At 51.0% G+C, this 23,190-nt stretch overlaps 1 protein-coding gene across 6 annotated transcripts in view; it reads left to right on the top strand.

Annotated features, from left to right (window-relative positions):
- SNX29 (sorting nexin 29) overlaps positions 1 to 7,146 on the top strand; it is a 588,023-nt gene extending 580,877 nt beyond the window's left edge. For all 6 annotated transcript variants that reach the window (XM_031657934.1, XM_031657931.1, XM_031657930.1 and 3 more), the window contains one exon: positions 6,818 to 7,146. In XM_031657934.1, coding sequence (XP_031513794.1) covers positions 6,818 to 6,947 — 130 coding nt within the window. In that variant the 3' untranslated portion in view covers positions 6,948 to 7,146. The remainder of the gene's footprint in view (positions 1 to 6,817) is intronic.
- Positions 7,147 to 23,190: the final 16,044 nt, after the last annotated feature.

The raw sequence follows: 23,190 nt of genomic DNA, 5'->3' as shown, positions 1-23,190 counted from the left end.
GCTCTGGCAATACTAGGTCTGAAGAATAAGATCGAGGTCTGAGCTGAACCCAGGGTTCGCAGAGGAGTGAACCCTGCCGGAGGCAGCAAAACCCAAGTTCAGCAGTGAAGGGTAAGGGCATTCACTAAGCAGCACCCCCACGAGCCGCGCTCTATCTCAGCATCGAACGAGATCCTCGGCTTTGTCTTAAGAACCTGTAAGGCAGATCCTGTGATTTCCCCGTTCATGTATGGTTGCACCATTTTTTAACACAGTTCAAGATACAGATCACACACCATACAGTTCATCCATTTAAAGTGCACGCAGCTTGGTAGTTTGACTTTGATCCCCCTTCACAGGCGAAGAATCTGAGTCCTAGAAAGGAGCATCCTGACCAGCCCAAGTACCCCTGCTGGTGAATGACACGGCTGGGAATCATCTCAGACTTTGTCCCTAGGGCCCCTGCTTTCTACCCAGAGACAGGGACAAAGGCCGCTGGCCCGAGAGCTTCAGGCTATCACGGTCTTCCCTGATGGGCTCTTTCACCCCGGAAAAGTCTAGATTTACAGATACTGCCCTCTTGGAGTCAAGTTTGAGATTGAAGCCTACCATGGTGCCATTTCTCGTTTTTATGGCGTAGTTCACTGAGTTTTGACAAAGACATGGAGTCCTGTAGCCACCACCATCAAGGTATGGAAGAGCTCCTTTACCCCCCAAATCCCCTAGCGTTATTCTATAGTTAATCCCTGGCAACCCCGATCTGTTCTTTGTCAGTCCTAGCTTTGCCTTTTCCAGAGCAGGCTATGAATGGACTCAGATGTGGGGCAGCTCTGGGAATTTGACAATGCACTTGAGATTTCTCCATGTTGCAAAAACCAGCATAGTAAGAAGCAAACATTCACCCAATATGAGGGGCAGCAAAGGAATGAGGGCTGGTACATAAGAAAAGCTTCTCAAATTCTTCAATGTGCCTTTAAAACCGTGTTCATGAAGATTGTTGGAAAGGCCAAGGTCACCAAAAAATAGAGGTACTGAATGTCATATAGGAGATGCACAGAAGACAGTAACAACAGAGCCTGGGAAAGGGTGGGGCCTGTCCTCATCCCAGCTCCAGGTGGGGTGACTCTGGGCTCAGGGATGTCACTTCCCACAATCAAGATGCTGGGATTCTGAGGCTCACACCCTCAAAGTGGCCTCCCGATTCCCGCCCTCCAGGTACCAGAGGAGCATTGGGATCTGGATCCATGGCTCAGAAAGTCCACCTTGTGGAGTGGAGAAAGTCACTGTAGAGGAGTGGCCGCTATCCTGAGCGAGTCCTTTATCAGCACATTGATATTTCACCCACAATGGTGAAAATAGATGGTGACTGCATTTTGTTCCTTGTAGTATGTCCTTCGTGAGTAAATTTAGCAACCTAATAGGGTGAATAACATAACTGGCTCAAGGAATAGGGCCAGTAAATGGGGGAACTCTGGGAGGTTGAGACAGGCAGATCACGAGGTCAGGAAACCCCGTCTCTACTAAAAATACAACAATTAGCTGGGCATGCTGGCGGGCGCCTGTAGTCCCAGCTACTCGGGAGGCTGAGGCAGGAGAATGGCATGAAGCCGAGAGGTGCAGCTTTCAGTGAGCTGAAATTTTGCCAGTGCACTCCAGCCTGGGCAACAGAGCGAGACTCCGTCTCAAAAACAAAAAAATGGGGAGACTGCTCCCCAAGTCTGAAAGATGTTGAGTCATTTCGCACCACTGGCTGAGGGGTCTGCACCCTCGGGTGGTGGCTTCGTTAGGCCTCCTTGTCTGTCACATCTCACAGGCTGTCCTGACCCCTGGAAGGTAGAAACTGAGTCTTTTCTCTTGAATTCTCCAGAGCCCCTGATGGACTCTGGTCGCAGCTAAGAGGAATATGAAGAATGCCAGAGATGGCACTCTCATTCTTTACAGAACGGCCACGATTTCCCCACCCTCATTTGCCAAGCTGTCTCAAGACTGGAACCCCCACCTGTTTGCTCACTGCCTTTTATTTCTTCAGGCTGTCCGAAAATATCCCTGCTGAATACCCATCTCTCCCCATCTACGTAGCCCTCTAAGGCCTCTGCTGTGTCGGGACCAGGCAGCAAAAGACCTGCAATGCCTAGACATTGATCTTGTTCCAGAAAGACGAGGATGGGCACTTCAGAGAAGGTTCCATCAGCTCCCTCCAGGCCCCTTCCCCCAGGGCAGGGAGTTGAGGGGTTGCACTGGGAACAGGACGGTTTGGGAAGTATGCTGTATTTTGGGAGATTGTAAACGCCTCCTTGGCTGGGTATGGTGGTTCACGCCTGTAATCCCAAGCAGTTGGGAGGCTGAGATGAGAGGATCGCTTGAACCCAGGAGTTTGAGACCATCCTGGGCCCCACAGGGAGACCCCCATCTCTAGAAGAGGAAAAAAAAAAAAAGTCTATACCCAGTTCCTTTGGTGTATTAGATGCTTCTACCAGTAGAAGTTCCCATGAATTTGCTGGCCAGACTTTACTGGTGCTCTTACCTTCTTATTTCAGCATGTCAAAACAGCCATATCTATTTCTAATTATTGCCAACCACATACATATGCATTGAATGATGTATAATTGGCACTATTATCCTCACCTTCAGACATCAGAAAGCTGTGTCTTGCAGAGGTTATGGATCTTTCTCTAAGGTCTATAGTGTCTAACAAAAGGAACCCAAGTTTTCTGACTCTGAATATGGATTTAAGGCCTTTGGCAATTCATTCTTAGGGATTGCCATCCAGACTCCCTTTTTCTTGTTTGCAAAACTGGAACAGACCTAGCCCCAGCATTAACAGAGTCCCTGCTGGGGAGCAGGAACGGAACGTCACTTGTCCATGCATTCGTCTCTCGCTTAGGCCCCAGAGCTGCAAGCCTACTTTGTTATAAAAATGCAGTCATGCCAGACAAGAGACAGTCTGCTTCTTGGAGACTGGCTTCTGTCAGTGGAGCCGGGTAAGAAATGGTGCTGTCATTCTGGAAATCTTACTGGTATAGTAGATAAAAGTCGGCAGCTAAGAAGGGCTATGAGGGATGAGAATTTCACTCTGAGGATGCTGTCGGGAGGAGGCATCTGCAACAGGGGCTGGAGGGAGCCTTGGTTTTAAAGGGGGGGAAAAAAATCAATGGATCTTCTTTAAGGCTGCCATTATAAATGCAAGGCCTTTCAGCTTCCCTGGAAACCATCTGAGTACAGCCCCTATCTCTACTTTCGGATGCCAGTCCTGGAGTGAGCATGCCACTGGCCTTATAGCTCCCCTGTAGGGGAGGGACCCAGTGGGGGAATGTGGGGTCTCCTTCCCTTCTCGCTGTTGGCCCTGTCTCTTCTATCCACATCATCCTGCTTCCTTCCCCAGTTTACACACTCGTAGTCACACCCACCCCACACCTTCAGATCCTGCTGTTCAGCCAGACAGCATTACCAGTATTAGGCTATTCTCGACCTACAAAGATAATAGTTGAAAGAGGTTCAGCCTCATATGCCAGCAGCCGCCAGCACTGTCCGCTCAAGCCCACTGTGCTCAGCAGTCTGGGTTTTCCGTCCGTCACATGCTCACTGAAGCCCCTGTTCCAGGCAGATTTCTGCAGGTATCATCCGCTCAACCTGTCCCAAATGAAGCCCATCCTCACCCTGGGTTCTCAGGAGCCATCATAGCAGCCCTGCCTCCAGCCCACCTGGGTCCACCCGTCTCACTACCCAACAAGCCTGTGTCCCAAGACATGGCTCTGTTCCACAGGGCCTGGAGGATTGAACCGTCCGCATGTCACACGAGCCCACTGTCACCCACAGCAGCCAACACTCACTGGGAGTCCCCAGCTGCCAGGTACGGACATCAGGACAAACAGAGCCCCATAACAGGTCAAGTGCACGCCCTGAGCTAACCCTGCCTTCCAGGCAGAGGAAGCAGCTGGGCCAGGTCTGCCAGGTTACAAGTCCACCCCTCCTCACGGGCCCGCCACTTCACCTGTGCTCATCTTCACAGCTAGAAGGCCCTTTGGACAGTGATCCTCAGCTCACTCCTGCTCACCTTCCACGCCTGTACCTCCTCCAGGGTGCCCTGCTCCAAAGCAACTGGGTTCCCCCTCATTGGGGCATTCCCCCCGCCCCATGCTTCTACCACAGCGATCTATCCATGGTCTGCCCTCCCCATCTTCAGTGAGACTGCCTCTCTAAGCCCAAAGCAACTTCTGCACCCCTTCGTGCCCAGCATGGTGTCTGGTGGCACAGCCCATGTGTGTTTGAATGTTCAATGCTGCCTAGTCATTGTCACTCTAGGCACTGGATCCCCATGATGCTTAAAACCACCCCACCTTTATTCTGTCCAAGACTCAGCAGGCATTTGCCTACAGAAACACAGCTAATTGCTGGCTTCAGGTAGCCCTCAAATCCCCACCACAGCACTAGGATGTGCTCACGGTTGGCATCACCAAATAACAAGGAAACCAAGGCTCAGACAGCACCATCCACAATAGGACTGAACAAAGGCATCTACCTCAGAGCCCTGCCCTCTCCCCACCCCTGCATGGCAGGTAAGGTTCGTTATAAAAGCACCCTTGCCCCACCAACTGGTACCTCTTCTCTCACAACCGGCAAGGCACTGGCCTCTGCCACCCACTCTGAGCCCGTTACTTCCAGAGCTTCTCCCCAGGCTCTGGTCATTGCAGGCCAGGTTCGTCCTGGCTGTGCTGACTGATGGCCGTAGGTGCAGGCTAAGGAGTGGCTGGTCAGACCCTGGATCTGAACAGCGTGACAGGAGAGGATTGTGAGGGCATCGCTTTAAACTCACATTGACATCCAAGCCTTCCTGTATCTAAGAATCCGTCCCCCTACACTGTGAGCAAAGACCTCCTTCCAGCGTCTTCAAAGCGTCCTCGCAGCAGGGTCCAGGCATAAAGAGTCTTCTGGTAAGGCGGGTCAGCCTTTGAAGTAAGAGGGGCATGTGTGCTTTGGGCCTGCGGCCGGACACCCACCTAAAGGAGGAACAGGCGGCACACACCAGGCTGGACGGGCTCAGAGATGATTCAGAGCATCTCCAGCTTTGTTCAAGGTCAAATGTTTTTTTCATCCATGCACAGAAGACAAAGCCCAACTTGAGTTACAGGATGAGAAGGCAATCATGAAAAGGGGTCTTCATTTTGTTAGCTTATCAGGGTGTCAAACTTGAAACAGGAGGCATTTCACTCGAACAGTTGCTGTGTCCCTGGAATGGTGCAATGCAAACCAGATCATCGTAAAGAGAATCACTCCTGAGATGCAATGAAGACACATTGGGCTATTTCAGGGAACCCTGCAGGGACCCTCTGGGGGAACGGATTTCTGTATGAACACAAGTCTCCCCTTAACTCATGTGGTGTGTGAAACTGGGCTTGGAGACAGCTGGGGGTGGATGATCCTGATCTGACACTTACTCACTAGGTGGCCCTTGTCCTCCCTGAGCCAAAAATAGGGCGGAGCTAGCTGTGGACAGGGTCCTGTCTTCCCTCGTAGGGTCCAGAGGGCTCACGTCCAGAAAGCTACGACAGCACAGAGGTGCTCAGGATGCGGGAGTGAACACTGATCCTAGTAGGTTTTTGTCTTTTGTTTTAAAGCAATTTGTCCCAGTGAGATATTTATTGTAGACAATTTTTCTTATGTCTGTTTTTTAACATCTGTAATCTTAACACTTAGAGATCACTCCTATCAACTGCTGTGTCCTGTTGATGTTTACTTCCTATTCAAATAGCCTATGGTCGACAGAACATTCCCAGCCCCCGATTTTACGTGTCCCCTTAGCTAGCAAAGGGGACTTTACAAGTGTGGTTAAAGGATTGGCCAGGCACAGTGGCTAACACCTGTAATCCCAGCACTTTGGGAGGTTGAGCATGAGGATCACTTGAGACCAGCCTGAGCAACAGAGCAAGACTCCATCTCTACAGAAAGTTTAAAAAATTAGCCAGGCATGGCGGCTAGTACCTACAGTCCCAGCTGCTCAGGCAGCTGAGGTGGGAGGATCGCTTGAGCCCAGGAGATCAAGGCTGCAGTGAGCTACGCCTGCACCATTGCACTCTAACCCGGGCAACAGAGTTGAGACTCTGTCCCAAGAAAATATAGTTTAAAAATGCAACTGCAACACGGGACTTCCTGCTGAGCCCCCTCCACTCTCAGGGTGCAGCCTCCCGGCCTCTACCCTGTGCCCTCAAAAGCGTGCTGAGGGCCTCCCAACCCAGACCCGTGCCTGGGGACCCACACATGCTGTGCTGCTGTCTGTGGTTTCAGAACCAGGATCGGTGTCCCCCTCTTGTTATCTTCTGCTGTTCCTGGCTCTTAAACGCAGTACCATGCCCAACGACCTTATAACTGGACCAGGGCCTAGGGCCTAGGGCCTGATTATTTTCTTAGGATCAATTCCACAGGAAGTCCCTCTGCTGTGTTTTGCTACACATCTTTTATGATTTTACAGTGTTCTCCAAAGTCGCCTTCGACTTGGAACTGTACCTGTGCTGGAAGATGAAGGAAAACGGGGGGAAGAAAGCTATGCCTAGAACACTCTTTCATAGCCTTAAAATGCAGCCGGAACAGTGGTACCATGAGCTAGCTGTGACTCACAGCCAAGCTTGGTTGGAGCCTCACAGTGCTTTTAAAAGAAAGTGTATGTGACAATACGGGTTTCTTGTTTCTCCAGGTAGCACTTACCAGTCAGAGGCTGCTCCAATGAGCCGGCCCATAGTCCCCAACCACATCCCTCCTGCTGCCCACACACCTGGCTCCCTTACCGGCCCGTGGTCATTTGCGTCTGAACCCTCAGACTTAACCTGATTCTCTGCCCTTCCAGCGACATCGCCCCGCCCGGAGAGCCTGGGAACAAGAACAGCCGGCCGAAAGCGGCTTCTCGCTTCCCCAAACTGTCCCGAGGTCAGCCCCGGGAGACGCGCAATGTGGAGCCCCAGAGCGGCGACCTCTGACCTCGACGGAACCCCAGCCACAGGCCCTACGCGTCACGCCAGCTGCCTCCACCCCAGCCACTGCCGTTGGTCCCTCACCTCGGCGTGACGACCACGTCCACCCGGTGACCCTGAGAGCACACGATCCCCACCAGTTAAACAACACCCTGATTAAACTGGTCAGTCTTGGAGCCACATGGTCCCTGACCCCAGAGAGCAAGGTGGTGCCTCGCTGGACAGACTGCAACACGCGGTCCTTCTGCTCCTGGGGTCTGCCCTGGGCTTCAGGGGCTGTTCGTTCACCTCCCAGCAGTTCAGGGCTGGCAGGAGGTTGGGCACCAGGTCAGGCTTGGTGCCCCCTGGGGGAGACGCACAGCTTATCCCCTATGCAGGAAGGTACCCGCGAAGCCAGCCTCTCCACTCTTTCCCACACGGGGCCTAGAATGACTGTTAGACTTTTTGCTGTTTAAGGTTATTGCCTGGCCCAAGCTAGGAATGCCTGGGATTGGCAAGGGGGAGGGGATCTGGTTCCTTTCACTGCATTCTCCACCAATGGTTATTAGACACCCAGCCGTCTCACAGCTCACTTTTCCCAAGGGATATTCCTGTGGCCTTGGCAAGGAGCCATTAGTGATATTTAACTTGAGTTCAGAGAACTTCCCCTACCTCCCCCTATGGCCGGCTTCAGGAAGGACCAGTGTGCCCTCGGGAGCCTGAGGCCACCAAAGCCCTCACCAGGCTTGGAAGGGAGACTTGGACATCTGACCCAGTCATCAGCAGCAGCTTGGTAACCCCGCGTCATCCAGCTTGTCCAAAGTGGCCTTGGCCTCACAGTCATGAGAGACTTGGCTCAGGGAACCACTGCACAAGGTTCCATGGTTCTCAAACCAGGCTCCATGTCTGTGAAGTTGGACACAACATGGACCCTGAACAGATGTTTCTCTCCCCTAAAGACATTTTCCATCCCCCGTCTGCCCAGCTACCATTGTCCGTGGGAACAGAACTCTGCATCCCCTAAGATGGAGTCCTCTTGTTCCTTCCATGCCAGGATGGCTCTCAGAGTACAGGGGGCCTTGGCAGGTGGGGCAGAGGATGGGGACCAGTAACTGGGCAGCCCCTGGGGCTCCTCCTCCAGTGAGCTCACATCAGAGCCCCTCAGAGGACGAGGGCTGTCCTCACAGGCTCAGCACCGTTGAGGCAGTTTAGATTTCTGGGGTAAAATAACCAAGGTGGTGGTCGTGAAATGCACTATGCAATAAGTCAGTGCGTTCCACCTTAAGCTGAGGCAGAGACGCAGTGGAACCTGAGGACAGAAGCAGGTGGAAGGCGAGTTAGATGGCAAGCCATGGGCTTGTCCTGGAACTGCTTCAACTCAGTGGCTTAAAATGTGTACGGCCTACCTGAACATGGAGTATTTCCTGGCTCGAGGAAATCTCTGGAGAATCATCTGGAAGGTTTATGCTGTGCATTCCCCTCCTAGTAAGGAGGAAGATTGTTCACGGCCTTTAAGGCTGAGATCACTCACACACAGCCCCCCAGAGAAACCGAGGCCTACATGACTTCTTAGGGGACCTTGGGCCAGGTAAGCCACGCCCCGGTGAGACTCAATGAGCCGGAGTGTGCACGGAAGTGGGGACCCTGCAGTCAGTTTGCAAGTCTGGAGGACCTGAGACATACCGGAAGGGCAACCTGGTCTGTCTCCCACCCACCTGCCAACGTTGCTGCAATACACATGCTTTTTTTTTTTTTTGAGACGGAGTCTCGTTTTTGTTGCCCAGGCTGGAGTGCAGTGGTGCCATCTCTGCTCACTGCAAGCTCCGTTGCCTCCCGGGTCCACACCATTCTCCTGCCTCAGCCTCCCGAGAAGCTGGGACTACAGGCGTCCACCACCTCACCTAGCTAATTTTTTTGTATTTTTAGTAGAGACGGGGTTTCACCGTGTTTGCCAGGATGGTCTTGATCTCCTGACCTCGTGATCCGCCTCGGCCTCCCAAAGTGCTGGGATTACAGGCGTCAGCCACTGCGCCTGGCCAATACACATGCTTTATTGGAAATTCCAGGGCTGGAGTGCACATCAGCCCACGTGGCTGGCAAGTCTGAGTAGAGGGCCTTCATGGACTGAGGCAGGGACTGTCTAAAAGCTCAAGGTGCCATCTGGCTCAAGCTGCCGTCTGTCATGGCCCCTCTAGTTGGGTTTATGCCACATCGTTCATTTTGAAGTAGGTGTTTGCTGCCAGCTCAGAGATGGTCTCAGAAGTGCCTCTGTAAAACAGGGAACTTGCCCTGGAGGTTATCTCCCTGTTCTCTGCTGGATACAAAAAGGAACCTCCCATCTCCGACATCCTCCTGGGCCCAGGCTTATAACCCGCACCTTTTCTGACACCTGCCCCCGGAACACAGGATGTGAATCAGGTCTTGCCCTCTTCTCCAGATACCCCACCAGGAAGCACCTTGGACATTCTGCACATGATGTCAAAGAAGAACGCAAAGTCAGTCCCCCAGAGCTGACAGATACTACATGAGAAACAAGTATGCTCTCAGCTGATATTGAGTGGGTGGCAGAAACTCCACCTTCCCCTTTTCTAAAGCTTCATTATTCACATAAAACCTGCCCTCTCCCAAATGTGGAGAGCATGTTCCTGGGACCCACGTGGGGACCATCCCACCTGCCTGTTCCTGGTGCCTCTCCTATGATCATGCACTGACCCTACAGTCATCTCCCAGATCCAGACCATCTCCCCTCATTTTTGTTCAGAAATGCTAGTGACTGGTGCATGGCAGCAGGTCCCTGAAGCCCTTCCCTTCGGAATCCCGTAAAATGTTCTGCAATGATTGGGTTCATCCTGCTGCTCTAAAGACCCCTGTCCTGCTCTCTAATGTGGTGGGATAAACTTCAGGCAACAGAGACAACTGGCAGGGTTCCCAGTTCCTGGAGAAACGGGCTGTGGCAACACCCAGGGCTAGCAGGATTGTGGCTGGAACCTGGTGCCCAAATTGCATGCCATTTAAATGTGTCGTCACCTGCCTCTCAGCGTAGATTCAATTCCAAGGCCTGACTCAGCCCATGGCCCATCAGTGGCAAAGACACCCCTGCTGAAAGGAACCCTCGCAAGTCACGCCTGTCTCCTTCATCCAGGAAGATTACTCGGGGGTTTCCAAAGTCAGCATCTGAGAAAGGAAGTCCCTCCTGCATTCCGAGAGGAACCAGGGGGCCTGCCGGTCTCTCAAGGGATTTCTGGGACCACCTCTGCTGGGAGGAAGAATCCTCGCCGAATCCTTCTCTCCATGGCCTGCTCTGACTCAAACAGAGCATCACTGGGTTCCCTCCTTGAAAGAGAACAAACGCTTGCAGGAAGGGAGGTTAAAGGCTGCTAGAAACCTAGCCCAGCCCTGCACTCCTGACCTGAGACAGAACCTTCTCCGCCACTCTTCCTGGAATCACTCTGAAATTCCAGCTTCTCTGATTCGCACTTAGCAGTATACTCCACTCACGTTGCTCGCAACCCATTGTAGACTGTGGAGCTGGGGTTCAAAGCCCCCAGCATTTCTCTACTGGCACGCCCTGGTGGAGAAAGACACTTTCACGGAAGTTCTTACAGGCCGTGGTGGCCGCAGCCATCCTCACATCCAGTCACCAGTTGCATCTAGGGACCTGCTGGCTGCAAAAGGGATCATCCAGTGGAGTAATCGAAGGTGCCATCTTGCAAGATCGAGGAAGAGGAGGGATGTGGACTGGGTCTATCACAGCCCTTGGCCCTGCTTTATACCTTGGAGCTTATTAAGGTGAATTCTTCGATAACCATTTAATTATTTACAACCATGGCAGGTAACTGTGCTTTAAAACCAGAGTCGCTCAAAAGTCATTTACACCAGGCAGATTGATAGCATGGCTGTAGCTGATGCAACAAACAGGCACTGGGGTCAGAGATCACAACCCAGGGTTGGAAACGGGAGGGAAGCCCACCAGCCTGCCTCATTGATGCGCGGCAGCTCTGCCTTCCGGAGGCGGCTTATTTCCTAACACCCTGAGCCAGGGCTTTGCGGCCCCGGTGAGCCGTGGCTGCCTCTCTTGGTTCTGCATGGGACGATGTGCCCACCCTGAGGACCAAATCACGGGGTTCTGGGCCTCGGCCTTCCCACCCCACCTGCTCAAGCCCCCATGGGGCTGCAACTCCATCTGGCCCCTCACAGGGCGGCCCAGCTGTGTTCTCTCTTCCCCTCCTCTCTCCAAGCCACCCCCGGAATCCATACTTCGTTCCTCCGCCAAGCTCCTATGTGACCTGCAGCGCCCATGCTGGGGAGGCCCTGCACTACAGAAGCATCTTCTGACCTTGGCACAGAACTGATGGCAAAGGAAGGGCTGGGTTTTCAGCTCCTGGGACCTGAGCAAGACCCCACACCTCACTCCTTCCCCACTATACATCACACTGGCTAGGCGGCCAGTCGGCCTCCAATGGTAACCCCATTTGGGGGTGCCCCTGATCGGGTCCCAAGGAGCCATCTTAAGGGTAAGAGGACCGCGTATCTAGAGTCTATGATAGTCTGTCTGTACATAAGGTCCAGAAGTCTTCCGGAAATCCCGCAAAGGGCAGCCTCGTGCCTGGGTTTCAACCCCAAAGGCAGCGATTGTCTTGACTGTCTTTGCTGTTTCACTCAGAATCATGGCAGACATGGGGTGTCTCTGGAAGGCAGGCATCTGCTATGAGCAAGGTCAAAGGTAACATTTTTCAAAATATTGTGCATTAATTCATTAAAGCTACTGTTAAATATTTGCTGTTTTCAGATTGGCTTCTGTGCTAATTTTGCATAGTTGTAGCACTGTATATTTTATCTCACATTTCTGTGCCAAAAAAGTTCATCTTCATGTTTTTGTAATACACAATGTTGATTATGTTTCTAAAATCAAGCTTCAGCTCCTGGGTCAATAGGAATGAGGGTGTAGCATCCAGGGTCTCCTGGCTCGGGGCACACCAGATCCCGCGGTTCATCCCACAGCTGTTGAAATGCACCCTGGATCAGTCGCGTCTGATATTCCTCACTCTAGCCATGAACCATTGCCATCTTATGGGTCTGATTTGGGTAACTGAATTCTGTCATGGAGCACACACTTGTTTCTAAATCCCAGCAACCAAGTTGCACATCCTTCCTTATAGCTAGTTTCTATAGAGAAGTGAAAAAGAAGTCTGGCTTCCTCAGAAGATGGTTGAGCGAGCAGCCCTGCTGGCAGAAGATTCTAGATTCACTGGTGGTTTAAGGCCCAGGGATTTAGTTCTTACTGGTGCATAAATGTTTTCCCATCCTAACCGGAAAACCACTCACCCAGGCCCCCCGCTTCCCCTCGAATCTGCTCAGCTCTGCTGCCGGTCTCCATGAACGGCAAGGGGAACCACCACTCGTTCATGGTCAGTGTAGGAAAGAGGATGTGCTTGCAAAAATCGGAACTGAGGACAGCAGCACACACAATGGTGGATCGTACATTTGCACCCCGAGCAACTAACCGCTCAATAAGTGACCCCAGAGACCATGAATTTCCCGGAGTGAAGGGAATGGAGGTAGAGCTAATTAGTTTTTATTATCCAGCATTCATCATAAGAAGAATGTAGCCCTGTCTTCATCCCTGGCTTAGCCGTCAGGTAGAACACTTACTCAGCTGACACCGACTTCTTAGAGAAGCGAGTCTTTTGAGTGGAGGAGTGATGGTAACCCCACTGGGGGGTGGCCCATGATCGGGTCCCAGTAAGCCGTCTTAGGGGTAAGAGGACTGTGTATCTAGAGTCTATGATAGTCTGTGTCTACGTAAGGTCTAGAAGTCTGCAGAAACGCCCTGAAACCTGTAGTATTATCTTAAGTACCCTCTTATGTTAAGGTTTACATAATAGGATTTTTAAACAAATGTGTTTAATTTTTTAAGATCTCTTGTATTAAAATTTTCTTTTGGAATAAGCTGTGGAAATTTTGTTACAGCCTGGTTGAGATAAACCTCTTTACAATGACAAAATAAAAATGGTGACATTTTATAAATTAGATACTTCAGTGAACAGTCTGTCTCAATTCTTTTTCAACAACCGGAGATTGAGGTGAAGTTTTAATTATATTAGGCAGATCTGGATAAACTGGCAATGTAGAATTAAAAATTCATACTGAAAAAAAACAAACCACTCATTACAGGTACTTACGTATTCGCTCCTATAAGAAACAGAGCATTATTAGGTACCTACTATATACCAGGTGCTGGGCATACAGCAGTAAGCAAGACAGGTAAGGTGCACTGTGGGAGTCACAGTGGACATGAAGGCAGGCAGATCACATTTTGCTAAAGAAATCAACCATCTGGATAATTTCAGACCACAGTAAATATTGCAGAAGAGTGACAGGGTTCAGAGATCCTTGGTTCCAACCAAGAATCTACGTTAAAAAACCTAGGCACTGCTGACATTGGGGACTGGATGATTCTGTGTTGTGGGGGGCTGTCCCATGCATCGTAGGATGCTTCCATCTGCTAGATGCCAGGGACACCCCTTGAGTTGTAACAGACAGATGTCCAGACATGGCCAGAGGTCCCCCCTGGGGGGAAGGGGAGCCAGTGGAGAGCCATGGGGCCAAGGCCAAGAGGTCCTCTTGGCTCAAGTGTTTTTTTGTTTTTTTTTTTTTTGAGACAGTTTTACTCTTGTTGCCCAGGCTGGAGTGCAATGGCGCGGTCTCGGCTCACTGCAACCTCCACCTCGCAGGTTTCAAGCAGTTCTCCTGCTCCAGCCTCCCGAGTAGCTGGGATTACAGGCATTCACCACCAAACCTGGCTAATTTTCTTCTATTTTTAGTCAAGATGGGGTTTCTCCATGACAGTCAGGCTTGTCTCGGGACTCCTGACCTCAGCCTCCCAAAATACTGGGATTACAAGTGTCAGCCACCGCACCTGCCTGGCTAAAGTGACTTTTAAGCTGACATCTAGAGAATGAGAAGAAACTCTGCTCTGCCCCCGCACCTCCCAAATAATTCATACTGGCTCAAACACACAGACCCTACAACAAGGTAGTCAACATTTTTAACCCAGTTATGGTAACTGAGAAAAGAAAGGCTCCTGGGATGAGAATCCAGGCGTAGGGTCAGCTCCCACCAGGGCTGCATGAAGGGCACTGTTACAGGTGGCCCTCAAAGCCCAGGTGGGCCAAGGCTGCTGTGGGCTGTCACAGATGGATGCGGCAGGTAACCATTTTTGTCTGGGGGGTGGGGGGGTAACATGAGTACCATGCCAGGCACCCCACAGGTGCATTCCTCTGGGCATTAAATCGGGAGGCCGCACTTAGGGGAATGCAGAGGGGGCTCAGGGCATAGTCTTCAGGCTGCTGCTCCTGTCCTGCACCATCCTAAGTGACCCCCCAATGCCACCGCCACCAGCGCTGTCCAACAGAAATGCCATGTCAGCCACGTATGCCATTTAAAATTTTCAGCTGGGTACAGTGGCTCAAGCCTGTAATCCCAGCACTTTGGGAGGCTGAAACAAAGACAGCTTGAGGCTAAGTATTCAAGACAAGCCTGGGCAGCATAGCAAAACCCTGTCTCTACAAACTTTTTTGTTTTTTGTTTTTTGTTTTAAATTAGCTATACATGGTAGTGTGTGCCTGTCTTCCCAGCTCCTCAGCAGGCCAGGGCAGGTAGATCACCTGAGCTCAGGAGTTCAAATCTGCAGTGAGCACTGATCATAGCACTGCATTCTGGCCTGGATGACACAGATCATGTTTCACAAAAATTCTGGTAACCCCATTAAAAATACGTTTAAAATGCAGGTGAAAATTATAATACTATCATTTCATTTAACCCCCTACATCCAAGACATTGTCATTTCAGCATGCCATTTTTTGAAACGTGTTGATGTGTTTTCCATTTGGGGCACCAAGTCTACCAAACCGGTATGTTATTTTATGCACTGCACAGCTGAGCTTGGACGAGCTGCATCTCAAGTGCTCTGTATCCTGTATGACTGGTGTCTCCTGTATTGGGCAGCAGAGCTCTGTGGACCGTCTCCCAAAGCTATGTCAGCCTCATGTCCCACTGTCTAACCAACACTCCATCGGAAACACTTCACGAGCGTCTCAAACCAAACTAAAAGGCATCTCTTTGTTTTCTGCCCTAAAACTGCTCCTACCTGTGACTTTCCCCAGCTGAGGAAGCAGCTGTGGAGGCCACCACTCCTTGCCTCTTCCTGTCCCGTAACTCCCATCTAATTGACCAGGTTCCTACTTATTCACTCCCGTAAGAAACAGGCACCTACTGTATATACCAGTTGCCAGGCATACAGCAGTGATCAAGACAGGTAAGGTGCACTAGTGCCCTCGGCTCCACCCCTGAAACAGATGTGGATCTGACGGCTTCCAGCACCCTCCACCCCTCACCACCACCATGGTGAGAGCTGCCATTGGCTGTCACAATGTGAGTGCCGCACTGTCCTCCCCAGTCACCCCCCCGGTGCCATCACACTGCCATTCAGGCTCCTCTCCATGCAGCACCCACTGTGACCTTTAACATTGGTTTGGGTCACTCACTTGATTACAACCTTCTGGAGAATGCCAGCCCTGCCCTGCCGTGCTCTGCTTCAGGTGACCTGGCCCATGGCACACAATGCTTTAAGAAGTATTGGCCAGGGCTGGGCACAGTGGCTCACGCCTATAATCCTAACACTTTGGGAGGCCAAGGCGGGCAGACCACGAAGTCAGGAGATCAAGACCATCCTGGCTAACATGATGAAACCCTGTCTCTACTAAAAATAGAAAAAAATCAGCCGGGCATGGTGGTGGGCACCTGTAGTCCCAGCTACTCGGGAGGCTGAGGCAGGAGAATGGCGTAAACCCGAGAGGCAGAGCTTGCAGTGAGCAGAGATTGTGCCACTGCACTCCAGCCTGGGCAACAGAGCAAGACTGTCTCAAAACAAAACAAAACAAAACAAACAAGTAGTATTGGCTGGGTCCCGTGGCTCACACCTGCAATCCCAGCACTTTTGGAGGTCACGGCGGGTTGGATCACTTGAGCTCAGGAGTTAGAGACCAGCCTAGGCAACATATTAAGACCCCATCTCTAACAAAACAAAAAACAAAAAACAAAAAGCAAAAACAAAACAAAAAAATGTACGTACACACACACGCAGACACACTAGCCAGGTGTTTTGGCAAATGCCTGTGTCCCAGCAACTCAGGAGGCTGAGGGGGGAGGATCGCTCGAGCCCACAAGGCAGAAGCTGCTGTAAACTGATCATGCCACTGCACTCCGGCCTCAGCAACAAAGCAAGCCCCAGTCTCCAAACAAAACCCAACCCTAAAATCTGCTATGAAGGGGCAGGGATGTAGGGGGCTGTCATAGAAACTCGTTCCAAGAGTGGCCTCAAGGCCTGCCCCGATAATAAATGCCCCACGTTTGTAGCTGAATATTCTGAGGATTCTTCATGATGTACATGTGATGAGTAATGAATGCATCACTGTGCATCTAGCTGGACCTCTGCGAGCCTTGATGACTGACAGATTTGATGATGCCGACAAGGCCTGGATTCTCCACGTGGGCTGTTTTTCTTAGAGTCCCCATACATCTGTGAGATGCCATCTGTGACAGACTGAACAATGGCCCCAAAGACATCCACACCCAAATCCCTGTCAATGTATGACCTTACAAGGGGCAGTGGGTTGAACAGTGTCCCCCATAACTCATGCCTGCCTAGAACGTGACTATGGCCTTATTTGGGAAACAGGGTCTTTGCAAATGTCATGAAGATGAGGTCACGCTGCATTTGAGTGGGTCCTACTAATCCAGTGACTGGCGCCCCTGCCAGGAGGAGAAATCTGGACACAGAGGGAAGACAGCGTGTGAAGACAGGCAGGGACTGCGGTGCGGCAGCTACAACCAAAGGAGCATCCAGGAATGCTGGCAACTACCAGAGGCCAGGAGAGGGGCACGGGGCGCCCGCCCTCAGAGCCCCAAAAAGGAGCCCGGGCTGCCGACACCTTGAATTCAGACCTCTGATCTCCAGAACTAAAAGAATACGTTTCCAGGAAGCAATACATGTGGTGTAAGGGCCTTTGCAGATGGGATTAACGGGAGGATCTGGAGATGGGGAGATCATCCGGATCATGAGGACAGGCCCAGTGGAATCAGAAGGGTCCTTGGAATAAGTCAGGAGAGGAGACGTGATAGTGGAAGGAGAGAGACGAGGGACAGCATGAGAGAGACTTGAAGATGCCACCCTGCTGGCTTGGAATAGTGGAAGGGCCTTCAGCCAGGGAATGCAGGTGGCCTCTGGAAGCCAGAAAAGGCAGGGAACTACTTGCTCCTTCCAGATGTCACCCTTTAAGGGCCAACCCCAGGGCTAACACGAGCATCCAGCAACTCCTGGAAACTGGCCACCAGTGGTCAGCTGAGGGAGGCAGTGTGCCCAGCATTATGGTAGCCGGGGTTTCCACACTCCCCACCAACCCCTCTCCATGCCAGCCCTACACTGAGCCCTGGGATCTAGAAAGAATGAGATAGGCCTGGGGAGGGGCAATTAAGAAAGATACATCAAATACCTAGAACAAAGTGCACTGTTGGGAGACACGTGTTGTCTGTGACGATGCTGAGAGCACCTAAATAATTTATAATAGCAAAGATAAGGAATCACGCTAGGTTCCCATCAATGGTGGATCAGATAAAGAAAATGTGGTACCGTGGAATACTATGCAGCCATAAAAAAGAACAAAATCACTTCCTGGGCAACATCATGAATGCAACTGGAAGCCATTATCCTAAGAGAATTAGTACAGGAACAGAAAACCAAACACCACATGTCAGAAGTGCAAGCTAAACATCAAGTACACATGGACACAAAGGAAACAACAGACACTGGGGCCTCCTTGGAGGTTGAAAAACCACCCATCAGGTACTAGCGCTTATTACCTGGGTGACAAAATAATCCATACACCAAACGCCATGATGCCCAATTTTACCCACATAACAAACCTGCACCTCTGAACCTAAAAGTTGGATTAAAAAAGAATCCAGAGTTTGATGTTATCCCAAAGGATTTAGGTTACATTTACTGCAGCAAAAACAGGACATAGCCTCTCATCCTGAAAATCATCGTGATTAATGGGTCAAAAACATTGGCTCTTTCCACACAAGGGAAGAGTGCTCAGTGCTCCCTTAAAAACGAAGGGAGTGCTGACACGTGGATAAGCCTTGAGGACTGATATGGTTTGGCTCTGTGTCCCCACCCAAATCTCAGGTTGAATTGTAATCCCCAGTGTTGGGGGAGGGATCCGGTGGGAGGTGACTGGATCATGGGGGCAGATTTCCCCCTCGCTGTTCATGATAACAAGAGAGTTCTCACGAGATCTGGTCATTCAAAAGTGTGTAGCACCTCCTGCTTCACTGTCTCTCCTACTCCACCATGATGAGACGTGGCTGCTTCCCTTTGGACTTCTGCCATGATTGTAAGTTTCCTGAGGCCTTCCAGCCACGCTTCCTGTACAGCCTACAGACCTGTGGTCCATTAACTCTTTTCATAAATTACCCAGCCTCAGGTAGGTTTTTTTTTTTTTTAAGACACTGTCACTGTCACCCAGGCTGGAGTGTAGTGGCGCAATCTCAGCTCACTGCAACCTCCACCTCCTGGGTTCAAGTGATTCTCATGCCTCAGCCTCCTGAATAGCTAGGATTACAGGCACACACTACCATGCCTGCTAACTTTTTATATTTAGTAGACACAGGGTTTCGCCATGTTGGTCAGACTGCTGTCGAACTCCTGACCCTCAGGTGATCCACCCACCTCGGCCTCCCAAAGTGCTGAGATTACAGGCGTGAGCCACTGTGCCCAGCCTCAGGCAATTCTTTGTAGCAACGTGAAAACGGACTAATGCCAGGGTATTATGCTGACTGAAATAAACCAATCACAAAGAATGGGCGTTCCTGTCTGAATGCACTTATGGCATTTCCTAGAAGAGTGAAATTCATAGGGATAGAAGGTAGAGTGCCAGTGACCAGGGGTTGGAGGAAGGGGACATGCGAAGTTCGTGTTTAAAGGGTGCAGAGTTTGGGAAGATGAAAAATCTGGAGATGGATGACACTGTCAGCTGCATAACGATGTGAATATGCCGAATACCATGGAACAGCACACTGACAAATAGTTAAGATGAGACAGTTTATGTTCCATGTATTTTACCACAATAAAATCCTTAGTCATCAGCCAGATTTCACAGATGAGATTATTGAAGCCCAGACAGGCAAGAAGCTCACCCGAGCGTCTGCAGCTTCAACGCAGCATTACTGCCGATTCAAACCCAAGCTTTTCCATTCCAAAATCTTAGCCCCGCCCGCTGAGTGAAAGAGCAGCTAGGAGTATGATGAAATAAGAGTAGAGTGTCTGCCAATATGTGATTGTTTTCCTATCCTGTGCCATCAACTGGGTCCGATACCAGTTGAGATGGCCAACCAAGTTTGCTGAAGATTGTAAGACAGACAAGGATAACATTTGTCGCAGGGCTGTTCAGCGGCTTATGGGAAGAGGTCAACTTTTTGATCAGAGAATAGATGGGAATTACCACCCAAGGCAGGGCTGGGCCCCGTGACTTCTGAGCTACGCTGGCAGTCCATGGGGGAAGTGGGAGGGCTCCTCTGTGAAGCCAGCCCCCTGCAAAGGGGGTTTCCCTCTGATGACACAGTCAGAGCTTCACAATTTCCCAGGGTCAACCCCTCAAACACGATACTCAGACTAGAAAAATCACATGAAAGAACGGAACCCCTTGCAAGCCCACGCATGAAAAGGCACTGACTGGCCGGACGTGGTAGCTCACACGCTTGTAATCCCAGCGCTTTGGGAGGCGGGCAGATCACCTGACGTCAGGAGTTAGAGACCAGCCTGGCCAACATGGTGAAACCCCGTGTCTACTCAAAATACAAAAGTTAGCCAGGCGTGGTGTTGCACATTTGTAATCCTAACTACTTAGGAGGTTGAGGCAGGATAATTACTTAAACCCAGGAGGCAAAAGTTGCAGTGAGCCAAGAGCATGCCATTATACTCCAGCCTGGGCAACAGAGTGAGACTGTCTCAAAGAAAAAAAAAGAAGGCCACCGACTTTGGCAATGAGAGTCAAGGGCATGAGGTGGGGGTCTCCTACCAAGGTCCAGGCCCGGCTCTGCCCCACCTGGCTATGGGAGCTGACCCTTGTCTATCAACCTCTCTGGGCCTCAGTGTCTTCAATGTGGAAAACGGCCTTTCTGCTGATCATTGTTTTAAATGAGTAAGATGTGTCGAGTGCCGATAGCACCGCTTGTCCCCAAGCGAGCGTTTCTAAAGGGTCTCCTCACATCTGCAAACACAACTGTTGTTCACAATACCTCACACTCTTCCTCTGGCTCATTCTTCCACTTTCTCTGCTCTGACCCCTGGGTCCTGGGGTCCATGGCAAGATGCCTCGGGCATGATCCAGGAACCAGAAATGTCTCAGACAGTGAAGGCACCAGTGAGCCTCTGGCCACCTTGTCTTATTTAAAATCCTCAGTCCCATTAAGCAGGAATTCTCCACTCCTATTTTCCCCAACAGGGAAACTGAGGCTTGGAGAAAGCAAATTATATAGAAGCAAAAAAACCCTAAAAGCAGCTCAAAAACTCAGGAACGACATGGAGAATGGCTGGAGCAGGTACCTGCTCCTCCAAGGCCTCAGTTTGTCAGATGGGACTGACAGCATTACTCACCTCATGAGGTTGTCAGGAGGAACAAAGGAGGGGATGGAGCATTGAGCATACAGTAAGTGCTCAGTAGATGGTCACTCCCATTCCCTTGGTGTGCAGACTAGGTAGTCCCATTAAATCGTTCCACCGTGGCAGGCAGAGGCCCACAGACTCACTTCAGGGCACCCCGTATTGCTAATGATGGTAATTTTTATTTACTGAGCACTATGTGCCAGGTCCTGGGCTAAGCCCTTCATGTTTACCCTTCAAAGCACTTACAAGACTTACAGCAATGCTGAAAGGAACCTGAGGCCCAGAGAGGTGGTGAAACGTGCCCAAAGCCACACAGCACTGGAAGGCACACTTAAGTGGGAGCACAGTATGTTGCTGGGGGAAGGGGGGGAAGGGGGAGAAGGGGGAGAAGGGGGGAAGGGGGGAAGTGGAGGGGGGGGGGAGGGGGGAAGGGGGGGAGGGGGGAGGGGAGGAGGGAGGGAGGGGGGGGGGGGGGGGGGGGGGGGAGGGTGGAATGGAATGGACAATGGAAGGACGATGAACTGAAATGGAAGGAATGGCCCTGGACCAGATCTGCACTTTTCCACAGGCAAGCATTTCTACTTTTACTTTTCTTCATGGAGAGTGGATAGGTGTGTTTGTTACCTCCAGAGTTTTGTTTCTTTATGGAAATCCAGGAGTTCTTGAAATAGCAGAGTCTCCATTTGTATAGGTTCTTGAATTTGATAGCATTTCTGTAGGGAGGACTCCTGGCTACACTGTCACCTCCTAGGATATGAGTGGACGGCAGGAAGACTCCAGGAGGCCACCTGCTGCCCTCAGGAACATCTGCCAAGGCACTCCCACACTGCGGGTAACAGGAGGCACTGAGTGTGTGGTGAGAAACTCCAGTCACCAGGAGGCCGACAACCCCTGGGTACTCCACCACCTCCTCCAACTCCTCCGGGGTGCTGTCTCGGGTGGCAGCAGCTCTCCGTGCCTTCAGCCTAGCCAGTCTGCTTGCTTAGCTCCTGGTCTCCCCGGAGTGACACTAAAAACCCACCCACCTCAGTTCCTCAGCAGGCTGCACACTTGAGCACACCACAGCATCACCCAGAGGGCTGGAGAGGAGGGGACCACATTGATTTTATTCACCACTGCCGGAACACAATAGACACTCATAGTTTTAAGTGAATGAATAATTCAGTGAATGAACTAATTAACCATCACTTGCGTTGTTGGCTCCTCTCCCTCTCTCCTGGTGAAAAGGCGTAATTATCCCACCGCCATCCACGAGATTTCCCTGAAATGCTGGCTGTGAAGACACCAACTGGGCCCTAGGCTCTGACCTGTGTCTCAGTAATAGCTGCATGTGCCCCACGTCTGGCACCGGAGCAGCTGCTCTGTGGATGGGCGTGACATGTTAGTCTTCCAAGCCTCTGCCATGTGTAGACAAACCCAGCTCAGGTGGCTACGAACCCTGAACCAGGACTGGAACCAGGGTATGGGGGTTTATCTGGACATCAAAAGCCTCCGTGGGATAGGGTGCAGTGGCTCACATGTGTAATTCCAGCACTTCAGGAGGCCAAGGCTGGAGGATCGCTTGACTCCAGCAGTTCAAGACCAGCCTGGACAACATAGTAAGACTCCGTATCTCTACAAAATAATAAGTAAATAGCTAGGTGTGGTGGCACATGCCTGTAGCCTCAGCTACTTGCAAGGCTGAGTTAGGAAGATTACCTGAGCCTTGAGAGGTTGAGGCTGCACTGAACCATAATCACGCCACTGCACTGCAGCCTGTGTCACAGAGCAGAACTTTCAAAAAAAAAAAAGAAAAAAGAAAATATTTCTTCTGGTCATCGGACCTCAGCTAAGCCCTCATCCTGAAGATGATCCACACTGACCCTCTCCAAGGACAAGGGTTCATAGCAGCAGAAATCTAGGACACCCTGTATCCTGTGCCAGGGGACTCCCTGTGTCCTCTGGAGAGGGACTAATGTATGTCCCTCCTGTGGTTGCCAACCCTGATAAAGAGAGTAAAGCAACATCAGTCCCACACATGAGGCTCAGAGATATTCTGAGAATGGTGTGTGTGACTTTTTTTTTTTTTTTTGAGGCGGGAGCCTCCTGCTCTGTCACCCAGGCTAGGGGTGTTTTCTTCGGCTCCACAGCAACCTCCGCCTCCCGGGTTCAAGCAATTCTCCTGCCTCAGTCCCCGAGTAGCCCTAACAGCTTTTTCACTCTTTGAAAACCGGAAATGTTTCCCTGTTCTGCATGGTAGGACAGGTGGTTGAGGAGGTTGCTTCCAAGATATACATGTGACCATAGAAAATTTTGATTTCTCTACAGTGCAACTGCAATGGTACTTTTTGAAACTGAGTCTCACTCTGTCACCCATGCTGGAGTGCAGTGGCGCAATCTCAGCTCACCGCAACCTCCACCTCCCCAGTTCAAGTGATTCTTGTGCTTCAGCCTCCCGATTACAGGCACGTGCCATCATGCCTAGCTAATTTGTGTTTTCAGCAGAAACGGGGTTTCGCCATATTGGCCAGTCTGGTCCTGAACTCCTGACCTCAGGTGATCCAC

Source organism: Papio anubis, chromosome 18, assembly GCF_008728515.1.
Source record: "Papio anubis isolate 15944 chromosome 18, Panubis1.0, whole genome shotgun sequence".
Lineage (NCBI taxonomy): Eukaryota > Metazoa > Chordata > Mammalia > Primates > Cercopithecidae > Papio > Papio anubis.
The sequence above is the reverse complement of the archived record's forward strand: the minus strand, read 5'-3'. Positions and strand labels throughout refer to the sequence as shown.